General features: G+C 42.1%; 1 protein-coding gene across 4 annotated transcripts; it reads left to right on the top strand.

Moving 5' to 3' along the window:
• Positions 1-315: 315 nt before the first annotated feature.
• Positions 316-14675, top strand: DCAF4 (DDB1 and CUL4 associated factor 4). Of its 4 annotated transcripts, none has more exons than XM_074867952.1 (14): positions 316-409; positions 1171-1289; positions 2929-3026; positions 4757-4914; positions 6401-6483; positions 7122-7224; positions 8205-8348; positions 9025-9074; positions 10350-10429; positions 11778-11873; positions 11985-12082; positions 12796-12972; positions 13187-13301; positions 14266-14675. In XM_074867952.1, exons 2-14 carry the CDS (start codon positions 1177-1179, stop codon positions 14457-14459), a joined length of 1509 nt encoding a protein of 502 aa, XP_074724053.1. In that variant the 5' UTR covers positions 316-409; positions 1171-1176; the 3' UTR covers positions 14460-14675. The 4 variants fall into 4 exon arrangements, with proteins under 4 accessions (XP_074724053.1, XP_074724052.1, XP_074724051.1 ...); XM_074867951.1 differs by having other exon boundaries at positions 316-475; XM_074867950.1 differs by having other exon boundaries at positions 317-519.
• Positions 14676-22266: the final 7591 nt, after the last annotated feature.

Raw genomic sequence — 22266 nt, 5'->3', positions numbered from 1 at the left:
CACTACCCCTCACACAGAAACACGCCCCTAAGCGCTGGCCGGTAGCTCTCGCCAGGCTCCCACACGCACTCCCAGCTCTCAGCCACCTGAGTGCTGCCACCTCCCTACCGCGCTAAACAGCTCGTTGCTGCCAAAAACGCCCGCCCTAGTCTCCCCTACTCTGGTTTTATTTGCAGGGCCCGCCCGCACCGCCGGGGCCCGCCCCCGCCTACCGCCGCTGTGACCCCGCCCTACCGCGGGGCGCACGCGCCGGTTTGGCCTTCTACTGTTTGGTGAGTGAGCTGTCCATCAAGTGGGGGGCCCGGATGAGGGCCAGTCAGGAGCGCCCGTCGGGGTGTGGGCGGAGCTTTGGCGACAGGGTGGAAGCGGCGAGGTCCGGCGGCGGGGACGGCGACAGTGCTGATGAGGGGTGGGTGGCCCAGGGCCTGCCCGCGGTCGCGCCTCTGCCTCAGGGCTTTTAGTTTCAGCGCGGGGGGTGAGCCGAGCCGTGGAGCTGGGCCTGGCCTAGCAGGGAGGCTGGTAGGCGTGAGGAAGCGCTTGTGGTGCGGGCGGTGAGTGGGCCCGGTCGCTTACAAAACCGCGGCCGGGGATGCCGGCCCGGTGTGGCTGCTGTGGGGAGGGCAGGCCCGGGCCCTCCGGCCAGGCTGCTGCTGGCCGCCTGCTCAAACCGCCGCGCCGCGTCCCCTGGGCCCGGGGTGGGAGGCAGGCAGGCAGGCCGGCCCGTGTCGGGGGCGGGTGGGCCGCTGTTGGTGGCTTCGGTTTGTCGCCGCGTTGAGAGCGCGCCGGTGCTCGGGAGGAAGCTGGCGGTTGCTAACACCCGGCTTCAGCGGGGCTGTGGGGCTGCGCACAGGAGAGCCGAGCCGGTGGGTGTTTGTCAGCGCTGCCCGTGGGAGTGGTCGCCACCGTACCGGGCGTATTTCGGCCTCCCTTCAAACGGCCGACAGTGCTGCTCTGCCTTGCTTTTCTTTAAGATCTGATGCTGTTTGGACTTGAAAGTGTTTCTCTTTAAAAGTAAATTACTTGCTTCAATGTGCCTCCTTGGTTTTGATCCCTAGACCACAACAAGCTATTTGAAAGTGGTTGAAAAGAGGTTGTGTTAAGAGACTATCTTGTATGTTGGACCCTTTCAGGCAAGTAGTATTGAAGTATGTGTGTGTGTTTGCTTTATAGGTAGAAATGAAGAGAAATTACTGGAGAGGCAAAGAAAAGCATGGATGGAGCAATCGCAAGCACAGCTACCGTCCCCGTCGGTATAGAAGACCCAGTCACAATAACCATACTGAAAGCAGGTATGTGCAGCTCAGCATGGGTTAAGCTGTTCGATGTTATACCTAATTAAATTTGAAGAATGGTGCCTATCTAGAACTGGGAGGGTTGCCATCTAAAAATCTAGTGGACAGTACTTCTGGTATATCTGTCATCCCTAGTGGGAGTGGAATTGCATTGATTTCTGGAAATTTATCGTATGTTCACAACTGTATATTGATTTTAAACTGAGATGTGGTTCCATGAGCTTTCAGGTATGCCTGATTGTCCATAAACCCCTCATCAATATGCAAAGATAGTTCAGGGAGGAAAACTGTTTATAAGTACTTCATTCCACCTGCCCATTTATTTTATGCCTCAGTGTTTACTAGTGTAAAAACTGTCATTAAAGGATCTTCCAGAAAGTCTGAAAGCATGTTAGTAACATGGTAATAGTACCACATCTAACAGATCAGGAAACTGAAACAGGGTCTCAGGAATAATCCACTGCCTTGAAAACTGATTCTTTCAGAAAACTACATTTTTAACTTTAGAACTTATTCTTGCCTGTGTTTGAGCTATTTTTATGGCTCTTTCCTGTGTTCTTTCCTTAGTGCCTCTTACAGGAATAAAAGAGGCCACTCCTTTGCTTTAATGCTCTAAGTATTTTTTTAAAACAGATTTTTAGAGGAGATCACACATACACATATATATGAGTTGCCCCATTACTTGTATTTGTGTAAGAAAAGTTAGAAATGCAAATGGGCACTAATTTAGTGAATATAGAAGTAAAAGGATTTTATTAAAAAGCTTTAAACTGAAGTGCTTAGGTTTGGTGTGGGGTGTTTTTCCCCTTTTAGATAGGTTATGTTCTTTAGCTGTTTTCAAAGTTGTGTAATCAAACAGCAATAGAGCTGATGTTAGGACTAGAATTTCCTTGTCATCTTGTTTTCAATAAAAATTATAGCTCTTGCAAAACATCTTGGCCTAATGCTTTTAAGATGACATGGTATAAGACCTGCTTAAAAAATTAGATTTGTGTGGGTGATTCAGAAAACATCCCGGTGGAATTTTGCTCATCAGTACTGAATGTGCCCATTTAAATTACTTCAGAAAGAAGAAAGCTGCAGTTACCCTGTTGACTGTGATGTTTATTACAAAAGCAAAGAGTTTTCTTTCTTGGAGTTTTCATTAAACTTTTGTTTATTTTGCATATTTCTGAACCTCATCAATGAAATTCTTGTCATGAAGAGAAGGCAAAATATTTTTGACCTGACATCAGTGTTTTACCCACACTGTCTCTCACTTTACGCTGTGAAGACTTACATGCTTTCAAGGGTGGGCTTTTCTTTTAGTTGGGGATATGGTAAAATGCCCAGAATTAATCTTTTATTGGAAAGGTAAAAGCACTTGCAGAATCAGCAGCCACCTCTAGTATTTTAGCAAGTAATTAAGGCTTTTAAGATGTTGGTATCTCTAATGTTCTTGAGAGGTTTTTAAGATGAATATTTGTACTGTTTCGTTTTCATGGTTTAGTGTATGGTGATATGCACAGTGTGCTTAGCACAGCCCTGCAAAATTGTACTCCATTAATGTCAGTAACAAGCTGCTTTCTAGGTTCTTTGTGGGAGAGATGTGTAGGACAACTGTAAGCCTGTCTTGAAGGCAATGCTATTTTTTTAGGCTGGAACAGGAGGAACCACAGACCCCAGTGAATGCAGGCCCCAGCAGCAGTGGAAATCCTTCTTCATCCAGTTTAACACAGAACTCTGTAGTACCAGGTAAGAGAATGTGTTTATGGGTCAAACACCAATGTCTATATTGTGTGCTGACTGTATGAAAAAGGTAGTAGTAGCTGCATTAATAGTATGGTGTTACAGGAAGGATATAAGCAGTAAAGTTTGTAGGGAAAAGTAACATCAGGTGATACAAAAAGATTTAGTAAGGGAGGCTCTAGAGAGCAGGGCCACATGCACTTTCAGGCCCACAGGTGCTTCTCATGTTTGAAAACTTATGTGCTTAGCCAAGCTGTTATGAACTGAGAAAGGAGAATTCTATTTCTCCCTCCAGAAATGTTGCTTTGAGAAGAAAATGAACTTTGTTTCCTTTCTCATACATGCTGAAGGTGTTATAAAATACATCTTTCAATAGAAATATTAAATAAGCAAAGAAAATAAAAGAGCATATAAAAAATTATAACTCGCATCCAGTTATTTAGTCTTTTGTAAGACACAACGATCCACTGCTTCCAGGGTGGGGGAACATCTCTCTCTACGCCTTCAGTGTATTTTGTAGTCTGTAAGAAAATCACTCTGGCTAAATGTTTGTTCATTATCAGGGAGTTGACTGGTGAAACCAGACTTGATTTGGTGGCAGTGCTATTGAGGAAGATGTCCCATTTGCATTCTGCTTTCCTGACTTATTAAATAACCCTAGCAAAAGCTAAGCCTCTGGGAACATATATTTCTCCACAACAGGACAGTCCTGAAACACCCCTGATTCTATAACCTCTTAATGCAGACAAAGCCAGAGTTTAGAGAGACCTTTTTTGTATATCACCCTTCTGTGCTTAAGAGGTTGTGAGCATGTTAGGAGATGTATACTGCAAAACATTTTGTTACTGTGTAATTAGATCCTATATACTAAATGCAGTGTACTTTTATGAACCTTACTGATTCATTCACTATCGTTACATTTTTGTTGACCTGAATAAGTCTTGGTCACTTCTGCTAAGCTGCACCCTAAAAGATGCTGACAAGGAGCTGAATTGTAAGCAGCAGCAAAAAGATGTGACTTGAGATGCAATTTCTGATAGTAGATAAAGGTTTAAATAAAAGCTCTTAAAATTAAATGTTAACACTCACCTCTCCTGAATAAAATCCTTTGTCTTGAGACAATGTACCATTATGAATCTGTCAAAATATTTTACCTGTCTGCCTCTGAATTTACTTGGGCAGTGAAGCACTAAAATTGAATATTTCTCTCATCCCAATTTATCTTTGGACGGAGCCTCTGTGTGTTGTCCAAATGTACTCTTGATTGTATCTAAATCTCTCCTATGTGTTGAAGAAGTGGATTGTTTGGTCTGGATGATACCTCATTGTCAATTTTTTCTTGTTTGGGACTGCCTTACCTCACCTTTCAACCAAGAGTGTCCCTTCATGATTGATTTATAAAGAAAGGTCATTTTTGTACTGCAGCAAAACCTTTCCTCTCTCCTTCTCTGATCTGTCTGAATTTCATCTTGGGCAGTGGTGACATCCCTTTTGTACCTTTGTAATGGCACTGCATTTGAAAACTATAAATAATCTTTTTTTTTTTTTCCTTTAAGTGGCTGTCATCGATTTCTAGTCTGTGTATCATGCTTGGGACCTGCTGGGAGCAAGAGCTTTGAGCATCGTAACTCTGACATTCCCATGAAGATGTGGGATGTCAAAGAGCAATAAACAAACTTAGTTATCCATCTGATTTTGCCTGCGTTTTGCCACTTTTTTTTTTCTTTTCCCCTAAGAACTGCCGGGATTTTACTATGACTCAGAAAAGAATCGCTATTTTCGCCTACTGCCTGGACATAATAACTACAACCCACTCACCAAGGAGAGCATTCAGTACAAGGCCATGGAATGCAAAAGACTGAGACTCTTAGAAGAGGAAGAAAAACAAAAGAAGGTACATTCTGAAAAAGATTGCAATTAGGCTTTATTGTGCTGTGGCCCAGGACAGATTATAAGCTAAAGCCTTTCAATTCTGTCTGTGGTACAGTTCCCTAAGCTGTCTGAAGAAATGAAAATTTCTTTTTGCTGAGAATTTATGGTCCTTGAAGCCTTTTGTTTGGCTGTTCCACACAGGAATGAAAGCAAGTCATTAGAAACAAAAAACCTGTGAAGAGGCAGGAACTGTGCTCAGAATTGCAGATTGTCCATCAGTTACACTTGAGTCAGGACATTGGATGCCAGTTTTCAGATCCCTGCCTTGAATTGGTAAAGTGGGGTCTTGATTTTAAGTTTTCCACACATTTAATAAATGTATTGATCATTTTCCTGGACCCTGAAGGAACCATAGTATTGATATTTTGTGGAAGCAGCTTTTTTATGAAGAATTTCTTTGGACAGGTAAAATCAAGGCAGGGCTTACATTTACACCCGGAAAACTTGTATGCTTTTCATCATAAAGTGTTAAAGCAGAGTTACTGCTGATGCTGCATATCTGTAATCTGGGTAAAATACCCAACAGGGATGTTTTTTAATTACCTGAAAGCTGTGTCTTATAACTTCACAAATCACAGTTCAGCTTAAATATGCTCTCATCTGGAAGAAGCAAGCAGTGTTTTTCTCCTTTAGGTAGTGAAGTTCTCACTTCAACCAGCTATTCAGCTCTTCAGTATTCACTGTGAAAGTGCTGCTGCTGGTTTGGTTTTGGCGTTGTTGTTGTTGTTTTAGCTGTTTCCATGAGCAGTTTAGGTTTCATAGATACCAAAAAGCTGCTGGCCTCATTGCTGTTAATGGGAATTGTGGATATACATCTCTTCTCAAAATCTGGCTATTGAATCAGACATCTGAGTTAGGCTCCCAGATAGAGCATTTTGATTTTTAAATACTTGCTTAGTCTAAGCATTATCAAAAAGATTTTTTTACTCCATAACTCTGCAAAGTACTCAGTCCTTCAGTCTCCCCAGAAAGTGTTTGCCTGAAATTTGAAAAAATTATGAATGGAAAAGTAGTTTAGTGCAGCAGTAAGACTGCATAGTTAATAGCAGTCTTGTTGTGATAGAAAATTTTGGTGTATAATAAGAATTTAAGGTATTACTAGTGACACCAGAAGGTGACCTCACACCTCAAGGTGATACTGCTGATTACGTCAAGCGAAAACAATGGCTGTTGGGTTTGGTTTGTGATTTTTTTTTCCCCCAGTTTTTGTATTTATAGAAGCACCCCACATCTTGCAGGAATATCTTCTTGTCTACTTATATACTGGTCTACTGTAGTAGACAAGGGAGACGGTGCTGTAATGTGTTTTATAGATGCTCTGAACATTCTAATGTATCTAGGCTAGAGGAGAAAGTTATCTAAATATCTCAAACATCTAAGACCCACAGCCATGTTTGAATCATAAACAAGCGAGTAACTGAGTACAGTTTCATATTATTCTCTTCCAGAAAACAACCAGGGCTGGACTGAACTCATCTATGCTGTTACAGAAAAGGCAGCTGGGTTTGCTCAGCTCCACAAGTTATTGCAGGTACAATGACTTGATTTGTCTTTTGTTTGGAACACCAAGTTCTGCCGTTAGTGCAACAGTTCCTATCTGGTTTTTTGCATTTCTCACTGTTCCACTTAGGACAAAGAAGAACATATTACTTACAATAAAAAATAGTTATATGCGTTTATAATCAGATTACTAAAGTGATGAGAATTCAAATGAAGGTTTCCCAATTTCAGATAAATGGAGTTTAAAACTTCTTTTTTCTTTTTTCCTATATATGCTAGTTTGCCACATTGTGCTTTATGAATACAGTGCAGCTTTTCTTTGGATGAATGCTCTTCAGCTGACGTGACCATTCCCCCTGCCCCCATAAGATAGCTCAGATTCAGTAACAGCGCAGAAGGCAAGTTAGTGGCTTGCTGTATTTTTGTTTCTGCTGCTGAAGATGTGCTGGGGTTCAAAATAGCAGGGTGAAATTCTGTGAATGTGGAAGATGCACATGTTCATGGGTTATATAAGTGAAATAACAGCATGCTGGTGGTTCAGCCATTTTATCTTCTGTGATTGAGAAGCAGTTCTAGATAGCCTGTCTGGAATTATTCTCATTGGCATTAAACCTAGGCTTACCTGAATTCTTCTCTCTCTGCGCCCTGCCCCCCCACCTGCTTTTACAGGCTGGTCCATGAACTGAAAGTGAACTGCATGCAGAGGAGGAAGATAGAAATTCACAGTCCAGATTCCTCAGTTGCTGGAACCAACAACTTTAAAATAATTGTGGTATGTTATGAGAACTGTTAAGTCCTCAGGATAAAGAGAGCCAATCTTCAGTGAAAAATTCAGGATCCTGTAATCAAATCCCATAGGTCAAATCTTGCGTTCAAAGGTGCATTACTCCTATTGTGTCGGTTCTCAAAAACTGCTTGGTAACTTTAAACAGGTAGGAAGAGGCTGTTCCTTTTCTAGAAAGGAAAATGATGAAAGGCTGGATATGGAAGTGCTTGCGTTTGGTGGTTTTTTTGAATCTTATCAACATGTTCTCCTGGAAAAGAAACAGGTGTTGAGTGGATAATTAGTGTGGGGCTGGAAGGGGGAGTGGAGAGGATTAAGAGAAAGAAAAACAAAATGGAAGAGAAGCATTTTGGGAGTGTTTGTCGTCCAGTGAATCTATGTAAATGTCAGTAATCATGTTACATCTCACAATCTGCAAGCGGTTTCCTCTGGTTTTGATAGTACTGAATGTGCAGTAGAGGTCTCTGGAGCGAGTATCTTTCATAGTTTATGTAGAAAGCTCTCCAGGATCAGCTCCTGGCCTTGTAAACAGAGTACTGCATAGGTAGTTGAAGCCAGAAGGGAGTCAGAAACTTAATGTCACAGAGGAAAAGTTGAAATGTAGCACCAGCCTTTTTGCTGTGATCCAACAGCAGGAGAATTGCATGTTAACTTTTGATAAGGTTTAAATTTTCGAGTCCTCTACCAATACCAGTCTGTGCTTACTAATCAGCCAGAGTAAGTGTCTAGAAGTGATATAATTGGAAAGAGTATTTATTGTTACTCAAGGACTAAATCCTTTTCTTACTCAGGTTTTTTCAGTGCATGCATACAAAAAAAAAGGAGTTGGCCACTGGTTTTAGAGATTAATGGAAAGCAGATGGTGTTAAAGGGATGAGAATTAATGTGTTGTTTCATTTTAGACCTCCCTCAAGCTATTTTTTCCGTAAGTTTCCAGTAAGTGTGACCAGTAAGCTTTTATTTTACAGGCAGATGTTGCTTGTGAACGGATATTCACTGTGAACGATGTAGAGCATGGAGGATGCAAATATGGTATCATCAACCTCAGTGGTTTGGGGAAGGAGTCTCTCACTGTGGAGATGTATGACAACCTCTACTTCACAAACCGCAAAGTACTGTGTTCTGTTCCTGCTTCCTTTGGTTGTAGCATTCCCAGAACGCTGTTCCTGGGAAGCACAGGTGGAAATGCATGAGGGTTGGAGAAGGGGTTAGGAGCAGAGAATGGAAGAATCTAGCAATATGAAGCTTGGATAAATGCAGAATCACAGTAAACTTGTTTCTGAAAGTCCTCAGTACCAGTGTTAGTTCTCAGGAATATTGTGCTGCAGTTGGGATGGAAGACTATGTAGAAGTATCTGCTTCAAAGGATAGTGCTTACTTTGGAGTTGCACTTGGCCATACCTGACAAAATTGATGTTGAGGGCCAGAAACTACTAAGATTTGCATGCTTCTTACAAGTAGTTTTGGGAAAATGTGTTATTTTTGAACATGAAGCATATTTAAAACAGGCTTTCATAATCTCTTCATGCTCAGATTATTTTAAGGATGATCTCTTAAATAGGATGTGCTCAGTGCCTCAGTCTGTGTTTGGACAGACTTCTCAATGCTGCTGTGTCTCTTACATTTAAGAGGAGTATGAGGCTAAAATGCTCGTGCCCTGTTACTGGACTATTTAGTGGGCTAAGGAAGTGTGCACAGCCCATAGTTTTATGTCATCTTTTTGTGGAAATATCCTTTCATGAATTGAACAAAAGATCACAAAAATAGTATGTTGTCTTCTGTCTGAAGGTGAATTCTGTGTGCTGGGCATCATTGACTCATCCAGATTCTCATGTTTTATATCCTTTAAAAAAAAAAAAAAAACAACCAAAATTTCAGTTCAGCTTTCACAAGTCTTTATCATGCTGCATAGAGCCAACTCACTTCCAGGAAGACCTCTCATGTAGTTGCCCCAGAAATTAAGTTTTCTGCAAAACGGAGGAAGTTATAAAAAATTGAAAGATGTTGGAGCTGGTAAAACAGGTGTATGGTTCTGTTACAGATATATGTAGAACTGTTCCAGTGTAATTGTAGGTGAAAGACCATGTTTCCTGCCCTGGGGACTTCCTGCTTCATTAATAGTGTCGACGCTGTATCCAAACTGATGTTTAGAAATTGGCCGGGGCAAAAGAACAAGAGGATTAAGGCAACTCACTTTCTCTTTGAGGTGGAGCTCTTTGAAAGCGGGTTGGTTAGTTTCTGTTGTAAACCATCCCCATATTGGTTGGGGCAAGAGGAGAATGGGAGCAATTCGTTGGCATCGTGCTCTGCAACTTTCAAAGCATGTTCTGCAGATCTGTCTCAGGAGGAGAGAAAGGTTGATGGTATAGTAGAGCAAGTAGTAGTGGACAGTGCAGAGCACAGAGGAGAGGAAGTAAAGGGGATTTTAACGTGGGAGGTGGCAGGCAACAGATGTGCTGTTAAAGTGCCAAAAGAGGAAATTATGGCTCATGGGAAAAGCAAAGCAATTCAGGACTGATCCAGAAGGTGGCAGAAGTTAATCAGGCTTGCTCACAGCTGGTTAGGAGTTGGGGATTGTTTGGTTTAGTTATTTCGTGCTTTCCTCTAGTCATGTCAGATTTACCCCACTGAACTTGAAATGCAGTTTTCAAATCCTATTTATACCTGGTATAATCTTTAGAAAGTATTTTAATGTAAACTAAAGTGAGTCTTCTTTGCCTCCCCAATGTGTGCTCCCCTTGTTCCGGCTTATCTCCGTGAAAAACAGATCTATATTAATGCAGTGTCGTCAGCATGTAAAGATAAGAATGATTCATGTAGGCCATGCATTTTTTTCTCTATCCTTAGAAAGATACCTTAGTGTTCCTCTTACTTTGTCTTTCTGGTAGTGAAAATGCACAAGCAAGAATTTGAGTTCTTTCTAGCTCTTTCCTGTGAAAGAAATGAAAAGTCAAGTCTTAATTGTAAACTCGTAAGACGCATCAAAGATCACAGTACTTTCCCTTTAAGATCTGTGGGTGTGTCAAAGCATCTTGCTTTCCCCAGCTATAGATGTTAGGCAACCTGTTGCATTCTAGGGAGAAATCTTTGTTTTCCTTAACTCACTTCAGCAAGCTGTGTCTCATGGGAATTGCAGAAACACCAGGCTGTGCCAGTCTGCTTCCAGCATCGTTGTTCAGCAGCACTAACCCAGGTAGGGTGTTTTTGTTGGGTGGTTTTTTTCTCCAATTTTCAATAGCAGTTATGGTATGAAAAGAGCACAAAGGAAAGATTATTTCCACGCTTTCTTCAGTAGCTGGTGAGACTGTTGTATTCTTGTAAAACCTAGAAAGTCTGAAACAGTTTAAGAAGTGAACAGATGAAAGAACTTGCCTTAAGAATTAATTAACAAGCAGTATTCAAAGCACTAGTTTATTTTTGGCTGATGATGATGTAGTACTTGACTTTGGCAGGAAAACACCTCACTTGTAAAGTAAACATTTGAGATTTTTCATGAGTAGCTTGGCCTGTAAGTAATACTCAGAAGCTACACGCAAGAAGTACTCAAATTTCCTCATAGACTACCTAGAATCACTGCAGAATCCCTTCTCACGGTAGCTACTCAGGTATGCTCAGTGGATTAATCAAAGGTGGAAAGCTGGTCATGTCTCGGCCCATACCTCCTTGTACAAGGTCATGCTCAGTATAAGCATGACTGATTTGGAGAACCCTATGCCTTAAGTCTGATGGCTGTAGCTGTATCTTTATATATTTGTTCAATGTTTTTGGGGGCAGGACTTCATTAATTGGACTTTCTTGATAGATGTCAGAACAATGCTTCTTCAAGTCACACAGTAGTCCTTTAACCCAGTTGCCATTCAGACATTATCAGTTAAGTTTATGTAGAGGAAATCTGTGATAGATGAAGAGTTACGGATCTATTTTAAATGTCATGTTATTTATGCAGGCATTAAAAAAAAAAATGCATAGAGTTACCATGAACTTGAAGAGTCACTGAAGATGGATGACTACTAGGCCAGCATGCCCAGTTGCTCTGTATAGCATTTTGAGCCCTTCACCGTAATCAGATGCCCTGAGTTCCACCAAAGTCCTCCTGTCTAGTATTTTCTATTGACTGTTTTGGGTATTTCCAAGTTTTTTGACAGACTTCACTCTCCTGAATTGTTGGTTTGAGGGAACCTTGCTAAGTAGATCCTGGGAGCAAAGTAGAACTTAACCTGTCTAAAACAAGGTGGTTTACTGTAAGGCAAAATTAACTTTCCTTTTGTAAGGCAAGTGTTATTTTTCTCTTCCCTGCCATGGTCAGCCCTCTGACTAGTGAATAAATTTCACAGTCTCTCACAGACTGTAAGTCTTCAGCTTAGTCATGAAGTCCCATTTCTGTTTCTCGTCTCTTGAGCAGCACAGGGACACTAATTATGTAACATTTTCTCTGCTTCAGATTGAAGTGTTGAAAGACGTATGGAAATATAGAGAAGCTTTCTGAGTTATCATCCTGTCCTAACATTTTATGAATATTTCATGTGTTGCTCCTCTCATAGGAGATCGACCTGGAATGCTGTGCAGCTTCAAGATATCCACTGCCTGGTCCTGTGCTTGGTGCCTGAATCCCCAGGCAGACAACTGCTTCAGCACAGGTGATCCACAAGGCTCGCAGCCCCTCCTATCTCAGTGTGAAAGACTTCTTGCATTAATCTCCCAGCTGCTACCCAAGTTACAGCTAAACAAATATAATCTGTCTTCCTTAGGCCTGACAAGACGAGTTCTTGTGACCAATGTAGTGACAGGGCATCGACAGACGTTTGGAACCAGTAGCGATGTATTGGCACAACAGTTTGCCACACAGGTAAGAAGAACCATACACCATTTTTTCAGAGCGGTGCCTCATTGGTCGGAGTTTTATTCTGTTTGTGATGGGACTCATCATGCTGTACATAAGGTTGTGATTACAGTTGCTGTCAGATAGCTGTTCCACAACAGAGCTGACGTGGTCTGATGCTTGCACATAATCAAATAGCAACAAAAAAGATGAACTGTTTTCAAACTCTGTGGAAACACAGAGTTATTAATTTTTGTTAATTGAACAGAGGTGAAAAGACAATGAAGGAAGTACAAAGAGCACAGTAATAATGCATTGTAAAATTGTTTGGGTTTTGGCAAATGACCTCGTTTTGTTAACACTGAGTGTATTGTCTCCATCAAGATGGAGGAAACACCTATAAAATACTAAAGGACTTGTTCACAAAGATTTAGTGGGAAAGGTGAAATCAGAATATGAGAATTCCAGTTCCTGTTTTGCTGTTACATTAGACTAAGTTCCAATTCACCTAGCTGAACTTTTACAGCTAAAGTAAGTAGTTGAGGTTTGAGTGGAACTAATGAGTTGGCTGAAAAATGTTGCAGTGTGTAATAAAAATTCTGGTTCTTAATGCCCGTGTTAATAAAATAATTTGACAGCTGCACCAGAAAGCTCAAAAGCTTGACGTGGATTCTGTCTGTGTAGCTTGTAAGATCCTTTGAGAGGTTACATAGTCACTTCTTCCTCTTGGATTCTTCCAGACCCCAATGCTGTACAATGGCTGCCGTTCAGGTGAGATTTTTAGCATTGATGTGCGTCAACGCAACAGGAAGGGCCAGAGCTGGAAAGCAATTCGTTTCTTCCATGACTCGGCAGTTACATCTATTCGCCTTCTTGAGGATGAACATTATCTTATGGCAGCAGATATGGCTGGAAAGGTATGGTTTTGTTGCATTTAGGATATTCTGCTCCTTTTAGTATCTGGGTACTTCTCCCAGTCCTGAGGGCGGATGCCTGTTCTTTGGAGGGTGGTATGGAACTGGGTGGTAGTTCCGTATGTGGGTCCTCTTCCAGATCCACTTATTTATCAACCGTCAAGTACTCTCTGCTTTGTTAATATATCTTCTTTCAAACAATTACTTCAACTTGCAGATAAAACTGTGGGACCTGAGAACAGCAAAGTGTGTGAAACAGTACAAAGGTCATCACAATGAATATGCTATTCTCCCTTTGCATGTAAATGAGGAGGAAGGACTTCTTACAGCAGGTGGGTTGACTTTTTCCCCTCTATTTGTAGAGTGCATGGCAGTGATTCTCTTATGCCTGAGGAGTGTTTCTTAGCTACAGCTGTTGGAAACTGTAAAGCTTTAATTCTTTAAAATTCAAAAGAAATTTAGCCTTAGACATACTGTGATATACTGTGAAAATTAAGAAATAATGTTACGGATCCACACCTACTGTAATCGCTCCTGTGTAGTGCTTAACAGCTTTATCTGCTGTGTCCTGCAAAAGTCCCATTATGCTTTCCACAGGGTGTCTTGAGAGTAGAGCAGAAAACACTTGATTTTGAAATCCAGGGAAACAACCTGTAAACTGGAGATTTGGTGATAACTATATAGAGACTAAAGACCGTGTATATGTTTGTTTGGTGCTTGTGGGTGGGGTGGTGATGGACTGAAGCACTGGCCTGTAAGCATAACTCCTTGTAAACTGTCTATACCACTCAAGTTCATTTTGAATATACTTGGCTACAGTCTGAGATTTTTTTTTTTTTTAATTTTATTTGTGGTTGGGGCTGGAAAGGTAACAATAAATGAAGCAAAATCCCTAAACCCTCATAGTATAGCCAAGTTTCACAATGTCACTGTAAACATAGTGACCTCGCTCTCCTTGGATTTGTCAATAGGTGACAGAATAATGAGAAGAATTCTTGTTAATTTGACAGTGAGTTTTTCTCCCCTTTTTTGGCTTAGGAGCTTGATAATGAGGAAAGCAATCTAACTACTGATTTATCATAACTTATTGCCTAATGCACATTTTTCCTGCTTTTGCAGTATTCGGTGTAGAATTTCTATTTCATAGGGTATTGATAAGCACATTGCCTCTAGTGTGTGTAGAAATGGTCAGGTTTTTTTTCCCCATAGACCTTCTGCTTCTGTGATGATAATCTTGCAGAGCTGTGTAAAGTACTTACTGTGTAATGTTGAATTCTGGTCTCCTTTCCTTTCCAGTTGGTCAGGATTGCTACACCAGAATTTGGAGTCTCCAAGATGCTCACCTGCTTAGAACTATCCCTTCTCCCCACCCATCCTCCAAAGATGCCATTCCCAGTGTGGTGTTTTCTTCAAGACTTGGGGGTAGCCGAGGAGTTCCTGGCTTACTCATGGCTGTCAAACAGGATCTCTACCACTTCTCCTATAACTGACACAATATTCTCCTCAGACCTGGTCTACAAAGCTGCCAGCCTATACACAACTTGAAAATTTTTGCACCAGTCACCATGCTGTTGAGTCACTATGTGCTGCTGTTGCATCTGCTTTACCCGTGAAATTCTGAACCTTCTTCAGCAGGTTCAGCAAATCTCGCTGCATACATCTCAGACATCTTGTAAATAAAAGCTGAATGCTTGATAACTCCTTCAGCAATACTCAGCCTCTTTGAAATCTAGCTATAAGCTTTGAAAAGCTGGTAACTTCTGACAAGGGCCTGTCTCTAGCTGAGTTTGTTGTCAAAAGGCTGCTCTAACTCAGTCAACCACCACTTAGCTGTGGTTACATCTATGTTGGCAAGGAGGCTGGGACAACAGGGTGGATTAGCAGAGTGAAGCAGCTGGTGTTGAGAAGCTGACACTACAGGTGTAGGTAAGGCTTTGGTCTGAGTCCCTGTGTCGAGTGTCTCTACTACATCTGTGGGTGGAAGCAGTCCAAGGAACAGCTGTTTCCCCACTCACAGTCGGTCCTTGCAGCTGCGCCATGCTAAACTTTGTCCTTTTCAGATGATGGGAGTGTGTCACTGCCCTGCCACCACCATTCCCCTTAAAAGGCAGCACGGGTAGAACAAAGCCCCTTTCCTGGTCCAGGAGCAAGGCTGAATGTCCCTGTTAATTTATCATAGTCTTTCCTAACCAAGTCCACACCAAACTTGGAGTTTGGTCAGCAGTCTGGAATGGCAGGCTTGCTCATGCAGCTGTAGCAGGACCCAAGCCCAGTCTGGACAGACCATATCCTCTTTGAGATAGGAGGTGACGTCGCAGAGTCAGGGCCTTTGCATACGGAGGTACAACCGGGCCCTCAGCCGTGAAGTTGTAGTACCAGCTGTATCTGTATCTGAGAACAATTCTCCCATGAAGCCTCATTCCTGGCAACCAGTCTGGGTTGGGTGAGAGTAGTACAAAGCAGTATACTGCGGCTAGTATACGTAGGAAGCACTGAGAGAGGATCAGGAGCCTAGAGGGGGTAAGGGCCCTCATGAACTAGGTAGAGCTACTGATGGGCTTCACAGGGAAAACATGCTGCGCTCAAGTTTCCCAAAATTGTTAGAAAAGGAATGCAGGAACTGCCTTTTCATCCTGGGATCCACTTGGAGCGTTCAGATGTACAACTGTGTCATCACAGTCATCAGAGATGCCACTTCCCAGGGGGTTGTGCCAGGTCAGCAGGCGAGCGTGCAAACAGGTTGCAATCGCACCCCCGCTGCACAGTGTGTTAAGATGGCGGCTGTGTCCAGCTGGCTCAGGGAGATGGCGGTGTCCCAGAGCGAGGCTGGCTGTCAGCATTCCAAGTGCCTTCTGAAATCGGGTATGGGCTGCACGTGCACACAAAGATAAATGTTGGTGACCGTAGGTGTCACCTCTAGTTGGGAGCACCCAGCACAGCACTCACACCTGGGGTACCATCTGTGCCTTCACTGCAGCAGGGTGCAACAGTGCTCAGCATCCTAGGAAGGAAGGGGCTTGTAAATCCCCAGCAAAGCTTTTTTACTTCACTAAATTGCATTCTAGGAATAAAAAATGGGACTAATACCTGTCTCTTGGCTGCTTACCCTATTTACTCCACCACATCTTTTGAGCAGGCATAATTAATTTGTTTTCCAAGGCCCTTTGTGACTTTGCTGTGTGTGGTCCTGTGCCTGTAGTCTGCTCTCTGAAACCCTTCCGGGCTTCAGGGCCACCTGCTCAAAGGGGCAGGGAAGGCATCAAGTAGCAGAAACACATTTTCCAGCAGCAGCAGTGGAGCAGCTGTACTCCAGCAGGGTATCTGTTCTCTGTGTATAGGCAGAGGCAGGACCTAGGTACGGGTAACAGTTGTAGGTATGCTGAAGAGCTGTTCTAGTACTGTTACAGCCCAGAAGAGGTGTGGGATGCTCTGATGGTTAATCAGGCACAGCAGGGCACCAAGCAATCCTGTTCCTGCCCTCAGAGAAAACCTTTACCACTACTCTCCTAGGCACGCTACAAAGATTTCTAGCTTTCTTAGTTTCTTGGAAGATACCATTCTTTTGCACCTAAAGCTTTTGGCCAGAGCAACCTACTTACAGAGGGATTGCATCCCACTGCCTTCATCATGATGGGCCATCAGCTCCACTCCACCTCACAGTGGTGCATCTGCAGGGAAACTCCTCGGGCTGTAACAGTGCAGGAGTATTTGCAGTTAAACAAGGTGGCTGGCAAAACGGTTCAGTCAGAGAAGGAGAGTGGGAGCTGCAGCATGAGCACAGCACTGTTAAGAGGGATGAGACACTCAAGGTTGTGGCATGAACTCTCTAAGAGCTCATCAAGGACTTGGTGTTGCAGCCAATCCATCCCTTTGCATCCCTGCTAGTGGCCTGAGCTCATCGAGCACACTTCATGAGTGTGTCCCTGGCTTGGCTTCCTCCAAAAGAAGCATCACAAGTGCCCTGCATTGCAAGTTCAATAGAGGGAGAGTCCTTTCACAAGCTCAGTGCAAACCTGAGCATATCCTGTGGGTTTTTTGTTTGTTACCAATGTACTCCTCTCCCCTGCCCTTTTTCAAGTGACTTTGGATAAGAGGTAATTTCTCAAATTCAGGTGGGCCCTACTAAAAATCTTCTCTGTCCTGCAGGGCTCCACACTCATTTCTCCTATCCTCTCACAACCTTCAGGCCTAAGCAATGTGCTGTTCTAGGAAACTGTCTCTCTCTTTTCAGCAGCTCTTACTGCTCACCATACTCCGGTGTTATGTGTGGTGATCAGCTCCCCTTTCATTGTATTTCTTTTACTAGTTAATCTATATAGAAGACAATAGAGCAGGAAAACTCTCCTCCTGGGAGCAGTGTAATAACTTTACTGTGTGAATATATTCTGTATTAAATAGCTGTTGCAAAGGTAGTCAAGATGAAAGATGAATCCCAGCAAATATTCAAAACTGTTTCTTCCCTGTCTGAGGGAACAGACCTACTTTCAAAACCTCCAAGTCTTTCTTGTATGCTATTAACAGCCAACTCCCGTTTCCCTGTAGGCAGATTAAGCTGTGAATTCCTTGCAACTATGGCTCCCCTGACACATCTGACTTCAGCGTTCCTCTGCAGAGCCTGCTTTCTCACACAAAGCAGAGTGGACGCTGCTCACAGCATACTCTGTGCTGCCTCTTCTTTCTACAGACCTTGTTTATAAGACCAAGGGTCCCCTGTTCTCGTCAGAGGATAAGTCAGTTTTATAGGCTCTTCCCATTCCCTCTAGTGCCCTTGGATAACCAAGAGATCTGATTCCTGGCTTGCTTTTCTTTTCAATTTGAGAAAATAGTCTGCAATTTGTCTTGATTAGTTATGTTAATTGGGGACATTTTCTGTTGCATGCACAGTGATTAATGCATGCAGCACAACTTTCAAAAGCATTTGCATTGACTTAGTTAATGCATGCTGCACCTAAACATCTGTTCAGGAAATAGAAATGTAGCTAACCCCATCCCACTGCAAACTCCTGATGTTACATCTGATAATTAACTCAGTGTTGAGTTGGAACATATTTTACTTTAGATTGATATTCTTGCTAGTAATCGTGTGGTTCAAACACTTGCAGGTAGCAAACTACAAGGATCACGAACTCTCTTAAATAAAAAATAATTCCAAAATTTAAACTCTTTTTAGTGCTCTTAACTCCAGTAATGCCTGTTCTGCAAGAACAAGACCATGCAACAATTGTGCCCAGTTACCGTGGGAAACACAAACTAGAAATTGTGGCAGAAAGGCATCTTGCATAACTGAAGATGGTTTTCCTTTGTTCCCTTTTAGGCAAAACTCATAAAACAAAGGATACTCATTTGCTTTCTGTTATTTCCAGGAGCCAAACGCACACACATGTCCCTGCAAACGCATTCACCCAACTAGTGCTTTTGCAGCCAACACTTTTAATTAAGCCTGCAAAAGCACTATGAAAGGAGAGGGGAAGCAGGACAAGAAGAAAAGCAATTTGGCTTCAGTGACAAACAGCAAGCAGCCTGCAGGCAGTAGCTAAAGTATATTAAATCAACTATTTCATTATGCAGCACTAGCTAGAACCCTAAGGCAGTTAAAGAGTAAGGAACTGCAGCACTCTTCCCCTCTGCTACGGTATCAAAATACTGTATTTCTTTGCATCATCTTCTCAGGAAGTACTGAACTAGTAGGCAACTTCAGAAAGGCCAAACATGCATTCCTAGATAGGTTGCAGCATCCCTCATCCAGCAAACACAATTTTAGGCCCTTTTGCTCGCTGGAGCAAGGCTCAGAGCAGACCACCAGGCTCTGCTCACTGACCAAACTGCCAGTTCCTCCCATCAACATGACTGTTTCATCAGCCAGTCTCTCACCCTTGTTCTGTTCCATATACCCTGCTTCTATTAGTCATTTCTCAACCCTGATTAAAAAGACTCGTTCTACATAAACGCCTTTAGGTCACATTAGGTTCTTAGACATAACAGGTAGAAATTTAAACTTCTACAGTTTTAACTTGAAGTGTCTAAAGCAGGGAGAGGATTTGCTTTTGGGTCTTCTGGGGGGGGATCATGTCCTTGTGTTGGCCCTGATTTACTGCAGTACAGGGCTTCATGGTCATTCTTCCTCTGTTATCCAGATAAATACTGAAACCAAGAGGTTAAAAATCAGTTTACTAGTCATAATTTCACTCTGGTATTTTTACATTTTTGAGCTTAATAGGGACCTATTCTAACAGCACTAAAAAATTAAGCATTTGTTGTAAGGAAGTGAAAATTCAAACCCAAATGCATACATAACCTCAAGATGTCCCCTTACAGTAGCTGCTTTCAGAAAAGTTATAATCTGGCAGTGAATAATTCAAACTTTGGCTGCCAAACCTTCAGTTGCTGGTGACTGCTTGCATATACTACATATACTGTGAGCTGAATTAAGCAGTCAATACCAACCCGAAGTACTTCCTAGACAGTTCTGGGGAGAGGGGCTGGGGGTTGAAAGATGCTCAATACAAGTGTTCAAAACACTTCATGAATTAGTTTCATGTGGCAGCCAAGGCACCAAGCTGTTAAACCGTTTTAGGTAATGTCTGAAAATATAATGAAGATCACCTGCCTTTTCTTGTTCAAACAACTTCTTTCCTACCTGAACTTCTTTCCTACCTGAACTTCTATTAATACCATGGTAGCTGTGAAGCACTCTGCTGCCTTCCTGACAAGTCACTGTCTGTACGTTGTCATACATACACTACTGCTTCTCTCCAGTGCTGCTGTAAAACTGCCTTTTAACCAGAACCAGAAAGATTGAGCCAGCTTTTCAAAGTGTCAGAAATCAGCATTTCAAAATCTCCAGGCATTCTTGACATTAGAATTTTTGTAATGCTGCAATTGAGATATTTCCTATGTGAGGACTTTTTTTACATATATATACACATACATATACGTATATACATGTATATAAAACTTGTACCTGTATTGCTTTATTTTTTACTGGAGTTATATCCAATAAAAATGAAGTTAAAAAGCTGAATTAACTTTAATTTTGGCTTAAGATAACTAACTGCCATGCTAGTTTAGCTTTGTCTTTGTCACATTATACTGTTGATTTTGAAAGCTCTCATAGTGAGTTTTTATTTATTTTGGCATTGTCCTGATTTCATTGTTGATGTGACTGCACTGCTAACAAAAACATTTTGTGACATACTATATGCTGTGACTGAGAGAATATACATATCAACATTGCTCTACCAAGAGAGTGCTCAGCTAAAGCAGGGGGTGGGGATGAGCCATGGATGACAAAAACCAGACAGTTCTATCGCTTGTCCAAATCACTCTGTGTTCTCAAATTACTGGCAGGCAAATACATATCTGTTGGTGCCAAATTATATTACAGCCATCAGCAATAAATCAAATGCAAGGACAATGCCACAAGATGTGGAGTTACAGTGACTGACATTAGTTGACAATGAAACATGAAAAGGAAAGGCTGCAAAATAGAGTGGGAGAGTAGTACTTAAACTTCATTGGGCTGGTTATGCTGGAAGCAAAAAAGATGAAGAACAAAGTCTGTATGACCAGGTGGGAAGCCAGATTCCTGCAATGTTAAAGTTCAGGCTACCCAAAGCAACAGGGGCATTTGTGAATGTCTCAGCACAGCCACAGCAGACAGACACCTAACATAAATGCAAGGCAGATCTAACATGGTGTTTATTTCAACAAATAAACTGTTGACATCAAAAGCTAGCAAGGGTTGTCATGTCTTCTAGAACACAACTAAGGGTCCAATTCACAAGTGGCACAGACAGGAACATACAGGATACCTTGGCCAACTTCAGTGGGTGCAACTTCACCTGTGAGGAACCGGGCAGGGGAATGAACGAGCAGGAAAACCAATGTGGGGGTAGGCAAGTGAAAGACAAAGCAGTTTTTCTTGTGCAAGTAGATACAAGCCTGCTGCTACCCTGACAATAGCGACACGTTACAGCCATGCTGTTCTGACATCTGCTTCCCTCGTTGTGAGTCTCAGGTGCAATGTGCACCTGGTATAGATTTAAGCCAAGCTTGGCCTAAAGGCTTTGGGTAGGGCGTCCTAACTAAGAGTGTGCACACCTATACAAAGCTCACATATATCTGCTTCACAGAAGGAGAGGAAAACCCACATCACCTATTTGAAGATGAATCTTTATGCTGAATTGGCATAGGTACCCACAATGTAAATAAATCCATCAGAATAGAGCAATTATATCAGATGTTTTTTCCTCTACAAATCTAGGCTTGTTTTGTGGTGCTTTGGGTGAGGAATTAGTTTTTCACTGGGGCACATCTTTGCACATCAGGTAATTCACATCATTCTTATTTTACTCCATGTTTTTTACAGCATTTCCTAATCAGAGAGGTGCAGAGGCTGCTTGATCTGCCAATAATCAATCTGACATCATTTTCCTGGCATCATTTACATCAGTCAACTTCATTCTGTAACTCAGCACATGCTTTTATCGTGCCACGTCTCAGACCAATTCATTATCTCACCAAGACAGTGTGCTGATTTTAACTACTGAAATATTAACGTTACAGTGAACTTCAGTTGATCCAAAGGACACATTATCATCTTGACCAACTGCAAGCAATTAATTTGTCTTCAGTAAAACAGACATCGTGAACTTCTGGAAATTTCCTGGAAAACAGTCTCCTCCTCTCCCTGCCCTTGTAAATAAAGAAGACTCTTTCAACACAGGAGTTGCATTAGAGTGTCAGACCTGTCTCATACTACCGTTATGAAAGAGTCACAGCTTGGGCTTTTGCAGAGTCCCATCGAGGTTGCCATTAACTGCTGACAGGTTTTGCAAAGACTCATTCTGCTTAAATGCTACCAATACCTCTGCACATGGAGCATCTCTCCTAAGAGTTTAGGAATAAAACTCTCACAAGTTTCTACTGCTAGGATTAATCCTTGTCTTCAGGCTGACAGTCCCACCCCAAGCACAAGATGCTCCCATGTTACTTGCTTTAGTGATTTTTTTTCAGGATTTCTATTTCCTTCATTTAAGTTTCCTGTAGAGCTTTCTGTCCACAGACATCATTTAGAGTCCTTTTGTTCATTGAATCCTAATGTGTTAATTCCAAATAGCATTGGGCTCTGTTGAAAGATGCATCTATTGCCTTTCAATAGCTAATCCATTTAATAACCATATTCTATACGCTGCATACTCACAGCACTCAATACTATCAGGAAAAAAAAAAAAGCTCTTGTGTACAGAAAACAGCAGTGAACTTAAACCTTACAGATATTTTTTCATTTTGGAACAC

The sequence above is a fragment of the Strix uralensis genome, chromosome 4, assembly GCF_047716275.1.
Source record: "Strix uralensis isolate ZFMK-TIS-50842 chromosome 4, bStrUra1, whole genome shotgun sequence".
In the NCBI taxonomy this organism is placed as follows: domain Eukaryota; kingdom Metazoa; phylum Chordata; class Aves; order Strigiformes; family Strigidae; genus Strix; species Strix uralensis.
The sequence above is the reverse complement of the archived record's forward strand: the minus strand, read 5'-3'. Positions and strand labels throughout refer to the sequence as shown.